This window comes from Chelon labrosus, assembly GCF_963514085.1.
Source record: "Chelon labrosus genome assembly, chromosome: 22".
Lineage (NCBI taxonomy): Eukaryota > Metazoa > Chordata > Actinopteri > Mugiliformes > Mugilidae > Chelon > Chelon labrosus.
This window is the reverse complement of record NC_140355.1, coordinates 16,446,291-16,467,599: the sequence shown is the minus strand read 5'-3', so window position 1 is coordinate 16,467,599 and position 21,309 is coordinate 16,446,291. Positions and strand designations below refer to the sequence as shown.

Below are 21,309 nucleotides of genomic sequence, written 5' to 3'. Positions count from 1 at the left end.
GCGCCGAAGAAGAGAGAGAGGCCTGGTGCCGCGTTCGCGTTCTACTTGAACTATCGGAAAAACGAGTTGCTCGTGCTGCATTCACGTAATCCCGACAGAGCGGTAAAACAAACACTTAACAGTGTAGTCACGCCGGATAAAAAGCCTAAATTGGTCAGTTTTGTCGTGTTATATACCGCAGAAGTTGTTTTCATGTATTTTTTAACTATTGGTATAGATTGTATTAGGATTTATTTTTTATTTGATTTTATTTGTGCTAGCAAGCAATCACTGTGTTTTTACGTATATATTCTTTTTATATTTGGGTTTTTCATTACATTAATAATATATAATGTGTTGTTTTGTGCCTTTATTAGCCAGCTTTAGGCTGAGCTAGCCAGATTTCCCCATGTTTCAAGACTTAATGCTAAAATAAAAAGGCTAAACCTCTCATGAAGGTTTTGGCAATAACATAAATGTGTTTTGAAAACTAAATAAAAGCCAAACTAATCTTTCTTGAAAAACTACCATTTTTTACAGTGGCTATATAAAACGAGTGGTAAACTCACAACTCACAGTCTTTGATATTAAAATAGTACTTAAATAAAACAGTAGCCTCAAACGTTTGTTATGTTCTAATTATTTTAAATTTGATCTCAACACAATTATACATTTCATCCATTTATAAACTACTGTGTAAAGTTCAGGAGCAGACAAAGGTCACTCAACACACCTGACACTGTTGTCAGCTCGCTGACGCCACCTAGAGATCTGGAGGTAAATAACAGGTCTAACAGTTAGCAGCTTTCCTTTTCTGAAATCTGTCTTTTAAATTTAGACATTTTGTGGCATTTGCCACTTCATTATGTACACTAGAAAAGGGGTATTACAACTGTTGATGATTATGTACAATGTAGTTTGTGGTGCTGTTAATCTGTATTGAAATAAACACAAAGTTGTTTCTTTAATTAAGCCTAGCCCACTGACTAAAAAGGGATTGTCAGAATAATAGAAACATGTGTCAGTACAATACAATATAGTTCAAAAGTACTAAACACCTCAGCCTTCAAAATGGAAACACAGTCAAATCAACAACTCTCATTTATATTATACAAAGCCTGAATACCATAACTTACATAAAGCTAAAATATAGTGTATATAGACTATAGAGTATAGATTGTTATATTAGAATGCATACATAGAGATTTTGTACGCAATTTTAGATACTGAACTTTTATTTTTGTAGTAAAACCACACAAAATACAAGCTAGAATTTAAAGCTTTATAATGCAAAATGTCTTTTAGACACACATTGTATATTAGAGGCTTTTTTATTTATTTATTTATTTTTAATTTGAGATACAGCCATGAAGTAAATGAAGGTTAAAGAGGGAACCTACAGATATCCATAAGTGGAAGCAACATGAGCTGCTCTGCTATATTCACCTCAAATCATTAAAAATGCTGCTCACATGTTACTTTAATTGCATTTTACGGACTACTGTAGGAATTTGAAAACGTATCTTGTTCTTATTTTATTCCTCCACTACTGGGAAATTAGCCTTTCCATTTTTGATTTGTGAGCTCAGTCTGTGAGACACACAGCCTTAAATTCAGATATAATTAGGAAACCGTTGAAAAGTAAAAAGTTCAAAGTAAAATTAAATCTAATATTTTAGCATAATTAGATATTAATATTTTAACAAATTTCAATATAGAACACTGACGTTTGTTGGAGAAGGGGCTGCGATTCAAGTGTGTTTTCACTTTTTTTTGTGATTATTTTTTCGTGAGTCTTTACTTAAATTCACATAAAAACTTGTATCCGATTTTAAAAAGCCGATTTAAAAAAAGAAACTTAGCTCACCGGACTTATGTAGCAGCTATCCATCCCTGTTGTGTCGGTTTGAAGCTAACGGCGACATCAGCTACCGCTAGCACATATGACGCTAGCATAGCACACCTGAACCTAACCGTTGGCGCGCAAAGTGCATTGTGGGTAATGTAAACAAGGAAGTAGACTGAATTATCAATAAAATCAATAAAAAAATATATAATATTTTTATGATGCTGTCATGAAAGATTTATTTGGAGAGCACAATACGAATTTAAAGTATTTTGAAACTTTAAATAAGCCCACACAGCTTAGAGAAGGGATAATTAGCGTCAAGGTACCTGAGGTTTGACATGAAATAAAGCAGTGTGTGGGTTTCTATTGTTCTCTTTAACGTCCTGACAAACTGTTGATTGACATTTAAAAGGCTAAGAACAAAGGTGGAGAATTTACCTTTTCAAAAAAACATTTTGTGGAAAAATAAATAAAAAGTAAATCGGCTACTATCCAGATCTGGTTCTCCGTGTGTTTGTTATCCAACACACCTCTGAGCACAAAAAGATTAATGAAAAATATACAGTAAATGCATTATATTTCTTTATGATATGTCATAATAGGTTCGGAAAGAAGTAAAAAACATTTACAAACAAAAGCATGCCGTGATAAAATATACACAATGCTCAAATATGTTTATTTATAGTATTTACATAAAGTAAACAAAATAAGATGAAAGTTACAGAAGGACATCTGATGTTTCAGGGAATGCTTCAATGGCAAACAGTAACAGTCAACACAATTTGACTGAAGAAGTGCTGGAACAAGATTTCAAGACAGAATAAAATCTTTATGGGTGAATCTAAGTAGCTGTGACTGCTCACAAACACATGTAATGTCACATTTGTCTTGATTATTGCACTGTGGATTGCTCTGTGTCTTTTAAAGTTAGTATATTTTTGACACAAGTCACTTTTGACAGATATGCAATTAAAAACACTGAACTCAATAAGCCTCATTCTGACCTGTTAAGCCATCGTCTTTGCGAATCATCTATACGTTACTGTATGCGTCCACAAATTAGTTATGTGACAAAACCACATAATAGTCTACTTGTTTTTGTATGTTTTATCTTAAATTAAACCTTAAAAAATAAACTTATCTTTAGTTACATTTGGGGCATAAATACATAAATCTTATACGCTTTTACTGACAAATACCAAGAGAAGATCTCATGTATGTACCCCGCCTCTCGCCCGATGACAGCTGGGATAGGCTCCAGCAGACCCCCGCGACCCTTAACGGGAATAAGCGGTTACAGAAGATAGATGGATGGCTGGATCTCATGTACGCCATGTTTTTCTTTCAGTCAACGCCACTCTCTCCTCACTGAAAAAGTTGAATAGCCGACACGTAATACTGTCCAGGAAACAACAACTGGAATAAGTAAAATAAAAACCTGTGGCATTTACAAAGAAAATAACACACATAAAGGAATGAAGATTACGTATCAATAATTTATATATATAAAAATGTTTTACAAGGCCATTCCAGGCTTTGAAAGAATCCTTCACTGATTGTTCTCCATCACGCTGTTCAGATTCAGTCCACTAGGCGGCTCTGTTTCCCTACATATAAAACCAGCAGGAAGGTTGACTTTTCACTGGCCATCAAAAAGAGACAGTGTACAGGGTTCACAGAAGGCACACAATTCAATATTAGGCTCCACATTTTCTTCCTAAAGGCCTTAGAATGACCTTAAATTATGGGTGAAGTATTCAGGAGGGCTGCAGAATAATGTCCAACAAGGCTCCACTTCGCTCCAGTCGTGTAAACGCATGCCTCAAGCAGTCCAGTCATATTTCGTTAAATGCAACGTTATGTTGTGCCCTTAAAATGCAAAAAGTCTTCACATTTTTCATTAAAGGAACAGTTCGACACTGTGTGAGCGACACATTCGCTTGTTAGATGAAAGTCAGAGGAGATGACTGGCACTACTCTTATCTGCAGGAGGCAGACAGAAGGCAGTTAGCTTAAGCACAAACGCTGGAGACTGAGGGAAACAACTAGCAAGACTCTTTCCAAAAGTTAACAAAAATTCCTTTAGTTTTTTGACTTGTGTATTTCAACCAAAAATCGCCCAGTGTTGTGTGAATCAGAGTTATAACTTATCAAACTTAAAAGGCACTAGTAGGCAGATTTTATTTATCACAGCCAGACTAATTGTGTCCTCTCGTTTCCAGTATATGTGCTAAGCTAAGCTAACTATCTTCTAGCCATGGCTTTGTATTTATCATATCTTCAAATCTAAAATCTAAACAAACAAGTGCAAGTCCATATCAGCTGAATTCCCCTGCTGTGTTTTAACTGATTGCAGTCATCGAGGTCAGTGTGATTCAACCAGCTTTGAGTCTTCATGTCTTCTTGGGGTTTGAGTTCTGCTGTTGTTTCTGCTTGCGGAGGTGAGCCTCGATCTCGTGCCTGAAGAAGAGCATCCCCAGCTGGCCGTGTGACGCCTCGTTCATGGCCTTGGACTGCATGCACATGCGGTACTGGTCTGGAGGGAGCTCGTCAGCGCAGTGCTTCTCGTGCCACAAGTGGAACAAGCCTCTCGATGGTGCACGAACCACTTGAAGGTTGCTGTGGAGGTACTTTCTGTAGAGGTGGACATCTTCACCACCCCAGCCTTTGATGTCAATGTCAAAACCACCTAAGAGAACAGAGGAACATAATGTAAACCTTTTGTTTTATCATCACAGGATGTTGTTATGTAATGTGGAAATTGTTGATTGTGAATCCTGATTAGAGTTAGCAGTATGTGATCATAATCATCGTCTAGTTTGTCAATGAGGGCATTTTGGACATGCTGTTCAATGCACAAACCGTTTTTTTTGACCAGGCATGTTTAAACCTGCATCATCAGACGTCTGAACCACACACGCATGCTTTTGCTCACACTTTGTGTGTCCTGCAGTCTTATTTAGATTTGCCGTCTGTCTCTGTCTTTTTTTAACTCTAGCTCCAGGGCCAAACAACAATAAGCCAGAAATTTGAGTACAACAGAGGAATTGTTTGTTTGTTTTCGTGTGGCCTAAAAAACTTTTTTTGGGTGAATTGAAGAGCACATGTGCACCACTGAACTAAGATTTTAAAGGAATATTTTTGGCAAAACATAATCATATTTCTAGTCAAGAGTTAGGTAAGAAGACTGATACCACTCTTTTTTTTTCTCAGCTAAGCTAAGATGTTGGTGGCTGCAACAAAACAGTCACAGACAAAAGAGTTGTGTGTTAATGTGACACTGTTTCTTTTAAAACAGTGTCACATCCTGTTCTTCTTGGAGCTGAGTTTCACACTTCATCACAGTCAAGCTAGAATATTTACATCCTGCTGTATGTGTGTGTGTGTCTGTGTGTGTGTGTGTGTGTGTGTGTGTTTCGGACTTGTACAATAAAACTCTCTGAATTCCTCTGCAGCCCCTAATTGATTTCACTTTGGAGGGAAACTGAATTGATGTAAATCCGTCTCGAGAGCCAATATTCCTGGGCCACTATACAGATGGAGAGAAGACGAGGCGATGAGATATGCTAATATATGCTGCTGCCGCTCAGAGCTGTTTCAAGCAGAGATTTGTAATAAAATCTCCTCCTGGTTAAGAAGAGTAATGTAATACTGAACCATTTGTGTTCTGGAGGTTTTTCATGCCCATTAAGCTGTAGCACCATTAGAATGACAGCGTGCATATTTTTGTAACCATTCGGGAAGCAAGACATTTTTTATCCTTTGCTATGAAACGCATCTAAACTGATCATCAACCCCCGAGAGCAACTGTTTCTGAATTCCTCGTGATGGGTACGAGTGCAGTGCATGTCGTGTCATGAATGTTGTTGCTGTTCCATAACATTTACCTATGTTGATGAAGTCGGACCTGTATTGACAGGTCATGCCGAAACCGAAATCCCTCCAGAAGCCCGTGTCTTTCTTGATCACCTGCAGGAAAAACAACTGAGTCTTAGGAAGCTTATAAAAAGAAATATGTCAATTCAGCGCACGCAGGAGACTTTGTACACAGCTGGAGAGGAGAAATATTTCAAACCCTCTCCACGATGTAGCACCACACTGGGCAGCACGCTTTCCACAAGTGGCACAGTGTTTGGAACAGTAAAGGGAGAAGATATGTTTGATTACCAGCTGCTGCTCCACGGGTGGGATGTGCTCAGGACTTCCATAGATCAGAGTCGGGTTGTACTGGCTGAATAAGACCGGGTAGAACACCTTTTTACCTGAGGAGGTGGGGAAACGCAGCAGTGTCAGACAATCCAGCTGTGATTTTATGAGAATGTGTGTGTGTGTGCCGCGAAACAATATAACATTCGTCACCCCTCATTAATTTTTGGAGTTTCTACAAAGATATCTGTGATGGTGTCCCGTACATCCTTTCAGCGGATGGAAAGATTTACATTGCATCCAAGCAGTGTATTTATGCCTATTTTAAACTTTAATTAAATATGTGAAACACAATATTACACAATGAAATGTGACTCCCAGGCAAGATAAGACAATTTAACACAGTTAAAGATAACTTAAGGATCCCAGACTTGTAGAAATTCAACCACAGATATCTGCAACTCTAGCCGTGGAGTTGCTGGTATTCAAAATTCCTCAAGTATCTGCACACAGATACTTGAACACCTGCGAAAAGGACAGTCCTAAAGGTTGAATAATCTCGTTTCACTGTGTGCTACTTCTCACCGGGCTGCGTGTTGAGTCGGCAGGTGCTGAGGAAGTCGGCTGTGAAATAGATGTCCACGTCGCAGAAGAAAAGCAGCACGTTGCCTCCCTTCCAAGCCCGGGCCCCGACGTCTAGACCCCGTCCCCGAGAAAACTCCTCGTCCAGCTGCAGAAGAGTGTAGTTCTTAAAGTTCGCCTCCCTTCAGATGCACAGAGACAAACGGCGGGGTTAGTCAGAGAATCAGGAGTCAGTTACAGGATCTTTTCCTGAATCTGGATATTTTACACTGACTGTTATTCTTGGCTAGTATATTAATCCTTTTATGTGAATATTATATGTATTAATTACGGTGGTGACATAATAAATCAAAATAAAACTCTTCTGTGCAACTTATTGCTGCACTGTAACTGCATTTATAAATCATTATTTTTGTTTAGTCATATTTTTTTAATCTCCTTTTACAACTTGGTGCCAATTAGTTTGTGGCAGTTTAATTTAATCAGGTAATTAGTTTGGGAATATGCACCGCTGAGGTGCAATACAGTGGAAAATGAAAAGATGAGGGCCTGTAGTTGGCTCCTGCGTTTTTGCAAAAATCTTGCGGTATAAATAGCCTTCTGTGCATTTTTAATCCTGTTTCCTTCCTTTTGTGCCTTTAGGACTTTACTACACTCAAAGATTAAGTTCACATCAGCGTAATCTCCCACTCCTCCCACTCTGATTTTCATCGGGCATTAAGTGGAAGCAAAAATTAAGCACACTAGAAGAAAAACTTCCTCCATCCTCTGTGCTTTTTCAAGGCCATGGTGAAGCAGCTGGTTCCAGATGCACACAGCTGTGGGTTTTTTCCTTAACCATAACAATTCACACGGTAAGTGACTAATCCTTTACTCATGCACGAGCACACACAGACAAATACGCTTGCTCACACACACACACGCGCGCTTACATCAACTTTGGACAGAGGAAATGGTTCACATGTCTGAAAGCAGAGGATCAAACATCCTCCTTCATTCGTGTGTTGTTTGGTGGACACAGATGGCACGTAGACAGAGGCAGACACACAGCTTTGTTAAAGGAAACTAAGATGACCAGAGGAAACATTTTGCCTGAGGCAGATTGCTCTCCACGTTTCCATCTCAGCTGTGTGGTTGTGAATGGTGTGTATCAACATATTTATTCGTGTGTGTTGCTGCAGAAAGCTCTTGTCTTGCCCCCATCCTTTCAGCCTCTCACATAAATAAGACATAATGAAACCTCTTGATCTTGAACAGGCCCACATCCCGGAAAAACACAGCCATGACGCTGGTTAGAAGCATCTTATTTTTCTATGTGAATCACAACTCTGCCGGGCTGGTAAAAAACAATCGCTTCATGTCCCAAAAATGTCTGAGGGCAGCCCACCCAAACGGAAAGTTACATTTTCAGACTCAAATCTAACTATCCGTGTTTTCTTATGTGTTGTCAGTCAGTCGGATTAGTCAGTGCCCAGAGTCTCCATGTCTGTCTACAGTTTGTGAATCAAAACAGAGTGAGCCTGTTTTACTGTCTGTACAGAGTCCCAGGAGAGGAGGACCCACCCGCTGGCACTAAACTGTCCACAGATGGTAAAGAACAATAGCTGTGTGTGTCTCAAGTGATGTTCCTACAACACCAGCTACATGTTGTTTCAGTCTGGGCTTTAATGGGACAGGAAGCTCATTTGTTAGAGTTCAAGAGAAATTTGTGAAGCAGCGTCTCGGTGACTCAATAAGTAAATATGAGAAAACACTGATGTGATTTTATTATTAGGAAAATGCAGCCGATAGCAGGAGGTTAGCACAACTTAGCAGAAACACTGGGAACCAGAGAAAGGTATGAAATCCACCTTTGACCGAGATAGAAGACACATTTGAAACTTTCGGCACGCAAATGTCGTCAAATGCACGCCTGGAGTCACCTACTCATCAACTATAAACTGCTAGCATCTATAAAAATTTGCTAACCAGCACGCGTATAGGTATGGACACCCCAAACCAACATCTAAGAACTAACTACCGACAACAAAAGCCGGCTCTGACGTCACCTCATGGTGTCTGTGTGTGGGCTGCAAATTTGCACTCGAACACACCACATGTAGACCACAGACTCGCACCAACAGCCCAGCGATGGAAGATGGCTCGGTATGTCCTAAAGCTTGCCGATTACCAATGTATAAATTCATCTATACAAAAAACAAAAAATACAAGTAAATGAGATGGAGTTTGAACATTTGTGTTAACTGAACTGAGCGTGTGTGTGTAGTTGTAGAGGTATAAATATTCTCATGCAGCTCTCAAGTATATTCCCCCAAAATGTCAAACAGAACATTTTGTGGTGTGAGTCCTAAACAATGACACCCCATAATTTCCACTGGAGCCTTTAATGGATTTCACTTTGAAGAAAAACTGAATTGAAGCAAATAGATCTTAAAAGTTAATATTCCTCATCGATATACGGATGGAGAGGACATTATTAGGGGTTGTGAGATATACCAGAACATGCTGCTGCTTAAAGACAGAAAGCTCCTAGGTTACGTTGTTGTTACGTTTTGCTTTTCCAAAGGACAAAATAACAAGATACAACAACGTAATTAGCTTTATCGGTGCAAATGGGCAGCTTTTTCCTTGGACAGAGCCAAAGCTGTTGGCTGTACTCCCGTTTCCAGTCATTATGCTAAGCTAGGCTAACTGTTTCCTGCGCCTATTTACACTTAGTAGTCTACAATAAATAATAAATCACTGGTTCATGGTCATAATGTTTTCTTATCGATATATCTTGCGTGTGGGGTCGTCTGAGTGCATTGGCTGTTTAAATAAAGCTTGCAGACATTACGTGTGTGTGTGTGTTTCCTCAGTGAAGGCTGAAAAATATGGATGTGTGTGTGTTACTATTGTGTGTCAAGTGGAAAAGTCCCCTTAATCAGCAAAATCCTTGTTCTCTAAATTACTTTTTATGTCCTGCTCCTTTCCTCCTTCTAACCCACACGCATCAGCCCCTTTTTCTTTTATAGCCTAAAATAGTCAATTTGTTTACTGTGGGCGTGATGGCTGGTACCTAGTAGCAGCTAAATTGTTGAAATTGTGTCAGAGCGAGGGGCCTATAAAGAGCTATCCTGTTGTGTCTCATCCTGTTAGTTCTGCCCAGGACAGGGGGAGGATGACTGACTGCAAACACGGAGCTTGCTGAATACGGTCTTAAATCGAAGCTCCTTGCATGTGCCCATATTCAGGCTCCTTTTTATTCTCAACACTTAAAGATACCACTGAAGGATACTTGCTATGGTCCACTTAAGTCCAAACTGAAGTATCAGTATGGACTATTGGACGGATTGCCAAGTTTTGTACAGAAATGAATGAATCTTACTGATTTTGGTAATCCTAGACTTCTCATTAAGGATGATAATGAGGTTTTTAGTGACTTAACAATCAGGGTTTCCATGTAATCTGGTGTAACATTCAGGTTTTGTTCTGGATAACAATCACTTGGTGTGTCATCGCATCCTCCTCAGGTCAGAAGTTCAACTTGTGAAACACTTAGGTTAATAACCAAACACCAAGCAGGACATAGCAGTGATGAAGAAGGAAAGCAGTTCTTAAGTGCCCATATTTATAATCAATCTGATTTTTATTTTTATTTTTTTTTATTCCACCCCTGGCAGCCATTGTTTTTACTCATTTAATCAATGCAAACTATGTCTTCAACATCAACCAAGATGCCAAGTGCTCATGTGGGAATGCTGGGTGCTGACAAATGAAGCCAATGTCAAAAACTGCAGTTCCTCAAATCCACCCGAGGCTGCCTTCAAATGCTCAACTTTATAGCAGAAATAAACATGTTGTTGCTGATTTTCCCATTCACGGCTATTGTACAGTGGAGGAATTTTCATGCAGCTCACCTGTGTGAATTGCATCAAGCCTTAAAGTCAAGAAGAAAAAGGTGTGGGGGAGCTTTGAGTGACATCTGGCCACCTCCCACGTGACGCAGCTCTACACCTGCCGTCCACACTGAGCTTCAAAGACACTTTTGAGGAATCCTACGGTTGATGTCATGATGCCATCTATAAACATAGTCAATATCTAACATCTGCAAAACTAGCCTTGCAGACTCATTGCAACTGCTACTTTTCAACTAAAACGGCTTAACTGCTCGCAATTGTGCAGCGAACACTGTCTGATGCAGACAATTATCTGATTGTCTGTAATCCATCTGCAGAACAAGAGATGTTGTGATATCCTCTCTGGACAACTGTGCACAATATAGCAACTGGGGAACAGGCAATTTATGCATCTAATGGAAAGGTAAATGCAAGCTATAGAAAACGTGGTAATTGCTCTGCAGCTGAACCCTCGGGCATGACAGCAAAAGTTAATAACGCAGAGTAATTTGCAGCATGGCTCTGAATTAGCTATCTGTAAACGCACATGATCCCTTCGGAATGAATATTGGGCAGCTTTCAAACCCACCTATGATTAAGATATCATTTCATCCACTCTCAGTCTTCGCTCAATCAAATTATTGTTATCCCTCTCGCTTCCGGACGGGCTTCAGAGAACTGTTGACCCGTCTGTGAACTGAATGAAAGGTCCCCAAATTAGGAAAGGTGAGTCGCTACAACATAAAACTTGTAGTTGGACGAGTGACAGAGTGAGCTCATCGTTTGAGTCTTCGTCCAAATTCCCGATCTCTTTTATCATTGTCCAGTTCCCAACATAATCCTTGCTGACACGCCTCTTCCACCCACGGAAAGTCTGTAAGTTACTTCATCACTCCCTTCTTATCTTTACACCTCTCCTCCAGCTTCCTCTCCCACAGTTTTCCCCTGAGCCGCCGTCTCCCCTCTGAGTCTGAAACACAGTAATTATTCATATGTATCGACTGCTATCTCCGTAGAACAGATCACTCACTCTTCGCCCTCCCTTACGCACAATTTCCGTCCGTCTCCCTCTCTGTTTCTCCTCCTCTCTATCTGGCATTGTTTTGAGTCATTATTCTCGAGCATGTAGAGCTCAGAAACTTACATGCCTCCCAATGGTTTCAGTCTGAGAGCAGGCTTTGAAATGTGGATGATGTGTATGAGATATATTTGAAAGTAGAGGAGCTGATTCTTTCTATTTTAAACAAGATCCCTGGTGTCTGGCAGAAAGCCTGAAGACTGAGGCCTTGATTTTCTGAAGCATTGCCTTCTGTCATCTTTATTCTTTTGGTTTTAGCTTTTGATACAGTAGGACTGGTTTGTCTTTGGATATATGTTTGTAAATTATCTCATTTAAATCCTACAGGGGCTAGAAAATTGGTGGAGATCCAGGACAATTTAGATCTTGTTATGCTAGTGGGAACTTCATCTCAAGTTGTTTATACTGACTGTTGATGGTCATGTGGATTAATATTATTGTTTTAATTGGACACTGTGCTACTTAAAGCAGGGAAATTGGCTGTAATGAGATTTTAGAAAAACAGACAAATAGCTAGATGTTATTTGTGATCAAACACAAACTGAACTTGTTTCTGGAGGCAAACTTAATTAGCTGGAAGTGCAGTGCAGCTAATGATAGCATCGCTGCTGCGAACAGATATTGATTTATTTGTGAATAAACAGAAGTGTGTGTGTGTGTGTGTGTGTGTGTGTGTGTGTACTAGCAGCTGAAATATAGTAATTAAAGATGTAATTTGGGTCTGGATTAGTTTTTTAGTGTTAAATTAGAACAGAACAAAAAAGACTTGGATTTGCACGAATGTGAGAGCATCTGGCAATTAGTTTAAAATATGATTTGATTAATCCTAATACAACTTCACAAATGTGAGGATTTGTTTGTGTTTTTTTTTTTATCCATTTGTTTTTCATCCAGCACCATTATCGTATCAAATTTCATTTTGTCCAGTGTTTCAGTGATTTAAAACCTTCCAAAATGAATCATTAAGCCATTAGAGGAAGTTGTATTTTGGGTTTGATGCTAAATAGCGAACTGAAATGTTAACGTATGACGGCCAACGTGGTTAATATTATACTACATCAGAATGCCTCATTAGTGTGAGCACTAGCATTTACCCCAGGGGACCGTCACAGGCTCTATACAGACCTGGTATTAATATGTCTCCTGAGTGAGTCAGCTTCAAGTACAGGTGTGAACATGCACTGATAACGCATTTGAGATCTGTTCAGACCACATTTTTCTAGCAGTGTCAACAAACAATACAGGCGTCACGGATGGACCGCCTACTTATCAGCCAACCAGCTCGAAAATTTTAATTTAATATCTTGAAGCTGTTAGCAAACTACACAGGTAAATGAATCTAAACAAGAATAAATTAAGAAGTTAAATTATTTAAACGTGATTAGGCAACAGTAAATGAATGTGAAATTCCGCCATAAAAGGTATCGGCATATGGTTAATAAGCCATGTGTTCATGTTGATGTATGCAAAGTAGCCATGTGATGTTAAGTTGCATTTCCTCAATAATGACTGGGCAGACACGTTTTAATGCCAAGTGTGAACATCTTCTATCTATAAATCAAGAAGCGTCTGTGTGTCTGTCTGTCTGTCTGTCTGTGGCACGCATATCTCGCGAACCGTTGGCCCGATTGATTTGAAACTGGGCAGGTGTCTCGCTACGGGCACGAAGATGTGCACTGCTAAGTTTGACGTTGTTTGGATAAGAAATGTAAAATATATCGGTAAAATAGGTTTTCTCCGCTCTAATATTTCCACTACTCCGGTTGCCATGGCATCAAAAACAGCCACTTTCAGAAATTCACCAAAAACGGAGAGGAAGAGGCGGAGCATGCGCACAAATCTTGAGCACTGTTTACAAATCGGCTTTAGAAGAAACCAAACTCAAGGAGAAATTATATTTTGCCCTGGTAACCCTAATAGGCTCAATATCTTCTCCGGCAGGAAAACTATAGCATGTAGTCTGCCATCTATCTATAAATCAAGAAGCGTCTGTGTGTGTGTGTGTGTGTGCGTGTGTGTGTGTCTGTGGCACGCATATCTCGCGAACCGTTGGCCCGATTGATTTGAAACTGGGCAGGTGTCTCGCTACGGGCACGAAGATGTGCACTGCTAAGTTTGACGTTGTTTGGATAAGAAATGTAAAATATATCGGTAAAATAGGTTTTCTCCGCTCTAATATTTCCACTAATCCTCATACACAGCACCTGTAGGCTCCCACTATAGGAATACATACTTCCGACGGGCACTGCACTAGTGTACTTAAAGCTGAAGTTGTGAATAATTACTTTCATTATTCTTGGCATTTATAAAATGAGAAATTAATTAATTCATTAAAAAATCCTTAGTTTCAACTGGACATGCACATATGTGAGCTACTGTGAGTCTGCCTTAGCTTCCAGATATTAGAAACACAGGTAGTTAGCCTCCACTGATGATTCCAATTCATTTCAACCACAGTCTGAAAGCCAGATAAAAGGGGAGTACAGGTTTGATTACAGGCACAGATTCACACCCAGATACGCTGCTCCATCACTGATGAATGCATTGTTAGACTGTGAGGTGAATAAAAAAAAGACTGAAAGAGTTCAAAGCAGGACTGTTGCTCAGGGAGAGAAATTACAGGACAGTCTACTACTTTATTCAAAGCCCTCCTTTCACTGATTGTTCACTTCAGCTCCAACTGTTCTCAATTCTCGTCCGTTGTTTCTGTCCAGATCTTCCCTCTAACTCCTTTGTGAATTCTCCAGAACTAAAACTCAACTAAAGTTCAGGTTTGTTGGATGTTTTTTTGTTTTTCTCTTTCCACATTCACAGGTTCCCAATTTCCTCTTTACACTTGCACGCTTCCTTTTTTAAAATCTCCACAGTTCCCTCTCAACACAGAGAGAGAGAGAGACAAAGAGACGCTGTGTGATACTGGAGATAGTCCGACTGATTCAAGGCCGCACAAAAAACCTTCGAGGCTGGGAAATCGACGAGCGTCACCATAGCAACCCCCTCAGGGAATCTGTGGCTCAATCCACAGTGGATGTGACTCCTGAACAGCCCGCAGCGATCATCTCCAGAGGTGTGGGTCTAGAGGGCCGTGTGAGAGGGCAGCGTGAGTCAGGGATGATCGCAGGCCTGTTGTAATTTATCTGTGTTGGCTGGTCTCTCTCAGCTCCTCAGCATGGGTGGCACACTGCTCCATTATTCATTAGACGGATGACTGGCTGTGGCAGGATGCCAAGCCAGGAGGTGTGTGTGTGTGTGTGTTTTGTGTTTTTTGAGAGAGCGACAGATTATAGAATATGAAGAAGATAGGTCGATAGTGCATGTGTGGAAATTGGAAAAATATTTTTACAGAGCTGTGAGTGGTCGCGTGACTGTGGAAGCTTTCATTTCATCTAAATTCCATATTCTGCGTTTGGCCTCAGATTCAAAGATCTGATCTTGGCTGCTGTTCCAACCCACCTGGATGTGTTTTCCAGAGTGCTGCGGACTTCGCTCATCTGCTCTTTCCCAAAATACACCACCGTCAAATGGACCCGGCCGTCTTGACGCACACAGACTTCCCTGAACAGACACAAAAACACACAAAGTAAGGGACTGAGCAGGGGGAGGAAGTCCCTGGAAGGAAGAGCACTGGGCAGTTTTAAAAAGAAGGCACTGACGGTTCTCTGATAAATCACTGATGGATTTATTGTTTATTGTCTGATTTCACATTTCAAAAGTGAGAAAAGTTGAGATTTGTTTGCTCTCTCATACAATCATACACTTTATTTCTAAAAGATGGGGAGTTTATGGTGTGCTTTTTCCTAATAAATCACAATCTAACACAATGCCCGATTCTAACACAATGCTAGCCCACAGATGGGGGTTGTATGCGTGCAAAAGAGAGATGAGGTGTAAAAGAGACCAGGTGGAGATGCCTGAAGGCTCTTTGATGGAGATATGTCAAATATATCACACACATGCTGCAGATATTTCCCCGCTCCCACAAGACACATACACTCATATTCACAGATGTTAGCACACACATTTGTCAGAATTCATCCCTGAAGCACATGGGGGAAATAAATTCTCATAAAACTCAACTGGATGAGTACAAGATGCTTAAAAATGAAATACGTGCAGGGGATACAGAGTAGTCATAAATAACACAGTTTTACTGTCATTATGGATGCTATTATATAAAAGGCACTCTCTGAATGCCACCATTATTAGAAGAAAATTGGAGTAAATTGATTTTTTGCCGGGATCTGATGAGGCATTCTTCAATTTCTCTCTGGGACCATAGGGCAGAAAAATAAACTGTTATAATTACTTTATCGCTGAAATCCAGATTGCCTGAATTTGTTTGTGTGAATTCACAGTTAATAGTCTGCACTTTAGCATCAAATACGCTGTTATTTTCCAGCATAGCTATGAATAAAGCAACATGCAGCACCTCAGTGTTATCATCCCAAAACATTCACACACAGTTCCTCCTAGTGCACCTTTAATATGGATGAGGGCAAAGTGTTTGCTCAGCGACTCGCCAAGTCTTTCAAGTAAGTACACTTCTTGCCACGCTGTATATAAAATACCGCTGGTCTGCCCAGGGGGGGCATTTTAATGGGCTGCAACACTGCTACTAAGCAGGATTTACCATGTTAAAAAAAAAAGAGCTGTGATAAGCAGCAGCGGCAGCACAATAAATCACAGACATTAAGTAGGACATTTCCTCAACTGACGGTGACGGACTGCAGAGTTGAAACCAGAATGTTTTACTGTTAGTTGACGAGTTTTGACTCCTGAATGAGAATTTTGGCAAAAATGACAGTAGTAATTTATTATATTTTCACCTTAGAGGGCTCAATAACAGAGATTCAGACCTTTCTGGCATTTCTTTGAAAAAAATCTGTCATCATTTGGTCTCATACAGATTCTTGGACATAAATGTAATTAAATCCAGATAATATACTAAATTTGAGAGGCATCAACAAAAACTGGGCTGTGATCTTTAAAGACATCTCTATTCTTGTCTGAGTTATTTAAATCTCTCTCAGATGTGTTTATATTCCAATTATGCCTGCCAGCACCAAAATAAATTAACTGATAACACAACACGTGTAGTTTCAAAATGTAAATTACGTGTCCCCTGACAAAAAAAGGAAAAGTAACCTCTCCTATATTAATTTGCTTTCCTCTAATCCCCCATTCCAGTCTGCTTGATCCCCAATTAAAATGTGAAACTGGAATTGAATAACACTGAGTATCACATTTCCCTGAATTAGTTACGCGCGACTCCGACAGAGACCACCGTCATGAATACTTTATTGTGCAGCTTCTGTTTGTGTCACATTGTGACTACGCAATTAACATCTGTAAAGCCATGGCGAATTCAAAAGAGTCTCACCTGAAGTTGTGCATGAACTGTTTGAACTTGTCCGTGCGTCTGGACAGCGGGACGATGATGTTGATCGGGACATTGGCTGTGTCCACCCTCTCGTTTTTCACCTTCATCAGTGGTCCGAAGGGCCGGAAGAAGACCAGGCGTCTGAATTCTTTACTCGACTCCCCTCTGAAGGTCAGCTCGTACAGCGTCCCTTTGTCCTTCTCTGTTCGAGTGATACCTGACGACGCAGAGACGCAAACTGATGAGCAAACAAACAGTCGCCGTGCTTCATCGCGTGTAAGTTGGCTTGAAGGAACAGTTTGGGAAAAGTTCACTTTCTTATCTGCTTTATGTTGCACTCTACTGGAACAAGCCCACACTGCAGAATTTCATTTCCTTATACTCAGTCTAAAGATAGATGCTGCTAACATGGCTAAAAATCTGTTTACCGTCATATCCAAAGGCCTTGCATTATGCTACGTCTTGTGAATTTAAGTCATAAATTAAGATTCCTAATTTGTTTAGAAGCCACCTTTGTGTTTGTTTCAGATCCACTGCCAGTCTTTATGCTAGGTCAAGTTAAAAGTCTCGTGGTTCTGACAGTGGTATCCATCTTCTCATCTAAACTACAATAACTACTAACAAACTAAAACTTCAGTAACCTTACAACCCAGTCAGATTTTGATGTCTTCTTCAGTTCACTGTGTTTCCCTACTGTCGCAGTGACTTTGTTTTTCTAGTCTTCTACAGGGTGCAGCAGCTCGTTCAAACCCCATGAGACTTCTGTCTTTCTAAGTGCAAAGGATCGTGTGTTTCCATGCTAGCCTTTATCATCTCACCAAAAATAACACTATTTACACAAGTATCATAATCTTTGTGTATGTGTCATCGCTTGCCTCGGATGCCTGATCATGAAATACGTGGGAAAGGAAAGAGGGGATGTGAAGCCACATAAAATATTATCAATGCATTCTGCTGCAGTCGGGCCAAGAGAACATAACTGCGCATACCCGTGCAAGGCACTGAAAGAGGAGCCATTCTGGTGATTTTTTTTTTCCCCTTGCAGCAGGCCTTACGTAATTAATTTCGTTCTCCCAAGAGAGAAGTTGTTTTCCAATTACTCTGCCATTACTAAATGACCAAATGAGGTCAATGGGAAAAGACAAAAAAAAAAAAAAGAGAGAATGGGGATGTGGAATAAGAGAAATAAGAGAAAACAGACAGGGAGAGTGAAAAAGAAAACACATCAGTGGAAAGAGACATATGGTCTTTAAAGAGCTTGGAGACAGAAACAGAGCAGACAGGCGGATTGGAGGGAGTTAAAAGATGACGGATGAGAAGAAGAAGAAGAAGAACAGAGGGATTTCTGTGGGCAGAGATTTACAGCCTGATAGCAGCTTGAATTAAGGCCTTCCTCTTAAATTGGCCAGCTTCCTGTGATGGGAGGCTTCAATTCCCAGAGGGACACGATAAGCGTTCATTAATGCTGAACAATTTAGACTAAATGCCTTAACTTCCTGTCTCTGTCTAGCTGCATTTCTCAGTCTCTTTGTGAGGATGCAGCTCAGTGGCTGGCTGGCTGGCTGGCTGGCTTAACATACCTCCAGTGTTTGTGTACAGTTTCACTAGCTTAATAATGCAGCCCTGAGACTCCCTGAAGATGCCTTTGTCAGTCCGGGCCATCTAGACTTCCTTTGACTTGACTGTGTTTGGATAAAACGCTGTTTGTTCAAGATTTGCTTAAAATCAATGTCCATTACAGATAATTAAAAGAAAATACGAGCAGGAGAGAGAAGCTATATCGTTAAAAGCAAACCCCTGCAGTTGTCTAGTCGATGAAATTTAGAGGCCATTTATTTAAATGCACACAAATATATGCACATTTATAACATTCACTCACATAAACACACACACCTAGATTACAGTGGGCAACACACAAGCTCATAAACATGCAAGAGGGCTCGATATAGTGAGTGACCTATGGCTCATTGCCTCTGAGCCAGGTGCCCCTATTAGTCACTTTTAAACTCCACGCACTCACACAGTGAAGATGTTGACCTTCAAAGAGCAGACGATCACACACGGCGCACACACACACACACGCGCGCACGCACGCACACCAAAACACCCGCGTTTGAAGAGATGCTTCGCTGTGAATGAGGAGCAGCTGTGTTCATTTCCTGAGGTTGTGATCGGAGCTGAGCAGAACAACCTAAGAGGATATCCTGGATGTTTGCGTACACAAACACGCTCGAATTTTTTTTTGTGACCTTCCAGGGATTGGTGTTTAAAAAACAGATGAAGGTAATGAGATATATTAGTACAAAGAAGAATACAGTGTAGGAGCTTACCACCATATTAATTGTTAATCCATTACATTAAAAAACAATGTATTGTTCAAGATTAAACTGGTAGTCCCCAAAGCGTATGACCCATAATTACATTTCAGAAATTGACCTTTCAAATCATTTGATTATAAATAACAAAAACCAAAGGAATAAAACAAACATCCAAAGCTGAATCAATGAATAGAGCAGCCCACCTTTTGTTTTTTTGTCTTCTATGTCATCAATCATCTCACAACCCGTTTATCTTGTGACCAATTGGAGGAACAATTTAGATAAAGCACTGAACTGCATATAAAAGAGCTGAAATAGGCTCCAGATGTTACTTACCGACCCCATCTGATAGTGTAATAATAAACTGCTCAGACCTGTGACTTCTGCTTTCTGTACATTTTTTGTGATATTACCTTTTCTCAGCAGGAGGATGTGTAATGGTGTCTTTCATCATTGCTGTATTGGTATTTTTTCATAACTGAAACTACTACTGCAACAGCCATAATCACTGGCTGTATTGTATTTAAATGATGGCGGTTGGGGTGCATAGTGGGCCCCCACAAAGCACAAGACTTGAACACCAGAAAACAAAAGTACTTGGTGAATATTGGGGAGAGACTGCAGATGTGCTATCACATATACACATAACAACAAAAAATGTAATCTAAGAAGTGTTACGATAAATTCAAACCGTATTCATTTTTGCAAGTTGGCTGCACATAAACATATTTTCAAGGAGACAGGGTTGATTTGATGTGGCCTCACCTTCTACGAAGTCAGAATGTGCATAGACTTTGCTAGTATGAGTCTTTTCCACTGCTACCCTGCCATCCTGCTGTGATGCAGGTGTGTTGAGGCTGTGCAGAGCCGTCTCGAGCACTTCCGCCAGCTCCTCTCTTTTGTCCTTCCTCACGGGCTTCTCCTCGGGATGGCGCGTCAGCCCCATCTCCAGCTGATAGACTTTTTGCAGGGTGAAGCTTTCGAACGGCACGACGGCATACTCGCTGGGCAGCCTAATGCCAGCGGAAACCTCAGCCTTCGAAAGCTGGCTCCTCAAGAACTCCTCAAGGTCCGTCTGCTGGCTCTTGGTTCCCTGAGCTTCCCCAAGACCAACGCCCTGTGATCCACCGCCCCCCTCGTGACCCACTGATCTTTTCAGACTCTCCTGCACTCCTTTCAGCTGCTGGCTGCATTCTTGCAAGGCCTCCTTCAGCTGGGCTATCTGCTTCTTCAAGGACGAGATGTGGAGACGGTGCTGCTCCTCGCGCTCCTGGAGGAGCACCTGATAAGAGTGGACACCTGGTGGACCACCACTTTGGGCAGGCCCAGCTCCTCCTGCCCCACCGACACTTGCTCCGATTCCTGGCCCCGTTCCTCCGAGGCTGGGGTGGTTGGACCCAGCGTGGGGTAATACGTGACTCAGTGGACGGTTTTCAGAGTGCGGCGGGCTGCATGTCATCACGTAGAGGAGTGACAGGGAGCAGCAGAGGAGCACCAGCAGGCCCCCAACACGGGACACCCAGGTTAGCAGTCCACGGCGCAACATTGCCTCATGTAGCATCAAAACTCACAGCCTCACATGCAGAAACATCATGTAACCTCACACACTGCTGCCTCAATGATAAGAGTCCATTTGTGATTATGTTCCATCACCCAGCGAGGAGGCGGACTGCTTATCAGTGTGAGGTCATTCAATCTGAATTAGGTCATTGCCTCTCAGCTGCATGAGACTGTAACTTGTTTTGTCATCGGCAAAATAAACGAGCGAGAGTCAAAAGCTTGTAAAAAAAACACTTTCTCCGCTTCTGTTTGTCCAGTTAGCTCCATGGTCTGCAGGAAGACTCTGTTTCAGACATTATTACATAATTTGTCACTCATATGTGACTCATCTGTTTGCATGTGCTCCGACCCTCTCAGTCAGTCCACTCTCTCTCCTCTTCCTGTCTGAATAACTGAATATTCAGACACATAAGCCTGGATAAAGCTGGCGGATGCATGGAGGAAAAATGTCACATTTTAATGAGGAAGCAAATCCTCCGTGGTCAGCTGTGGTTTTATCGTGATGTTTTCCTGGTGGAGGGAACAGAAAGCAGAGAGAA

General features: G+C 40.9%; 1 protein-coding gene across 1 annotated transcript in view; it reads right to left on the bottom strand.

Annotated features, from left to right (window-relative positions):
- Positions 1-2,485: 2,485 nt before the first annotated feature.
- Positions 2,486-21,309, bottom strand: part of csgalnact1a (chondroitin sulfate N-acetylgalactosaminyltransferase 1a) — a 28,590-nt gene continuing 9,766 nt past the window's right edge. Inside the window, exons 2-8 of the mRNA XM_084572366.1 lie at positions 19,976-21,280; positions 16,893-17,109; positions 14,966-15,067; positions 6,560-6,738; positions 5,996-6,090; positions 5,716-5,797; positions 2,486-4,517 (exon numbers count right to left, since the gene is read on the bottom strand). Coding sequence (XP_084428492.1) covers positions 4,222-4,517; positions 5,716-5,797; positions 5,996-6,090; positions 6,560-6,738; positions 14,966-15,067; positions 16,893-17,109; positions 19,976-20,771 — 1,767 coding nt within the window. The 5' untranslated portion in view covers positions 20,772-21,280 and the 3' untranslated portion in view covers positions 2,486-4,221. The remainder of the gene's footprint in view (positions 4,518-5,715; positions 5,798-5,995; positions 6,091-6,559; positions 6,739-14,965; positions 15,068-16,892; positions 17,110-19,975; positions 21,281-21,309) is intronic.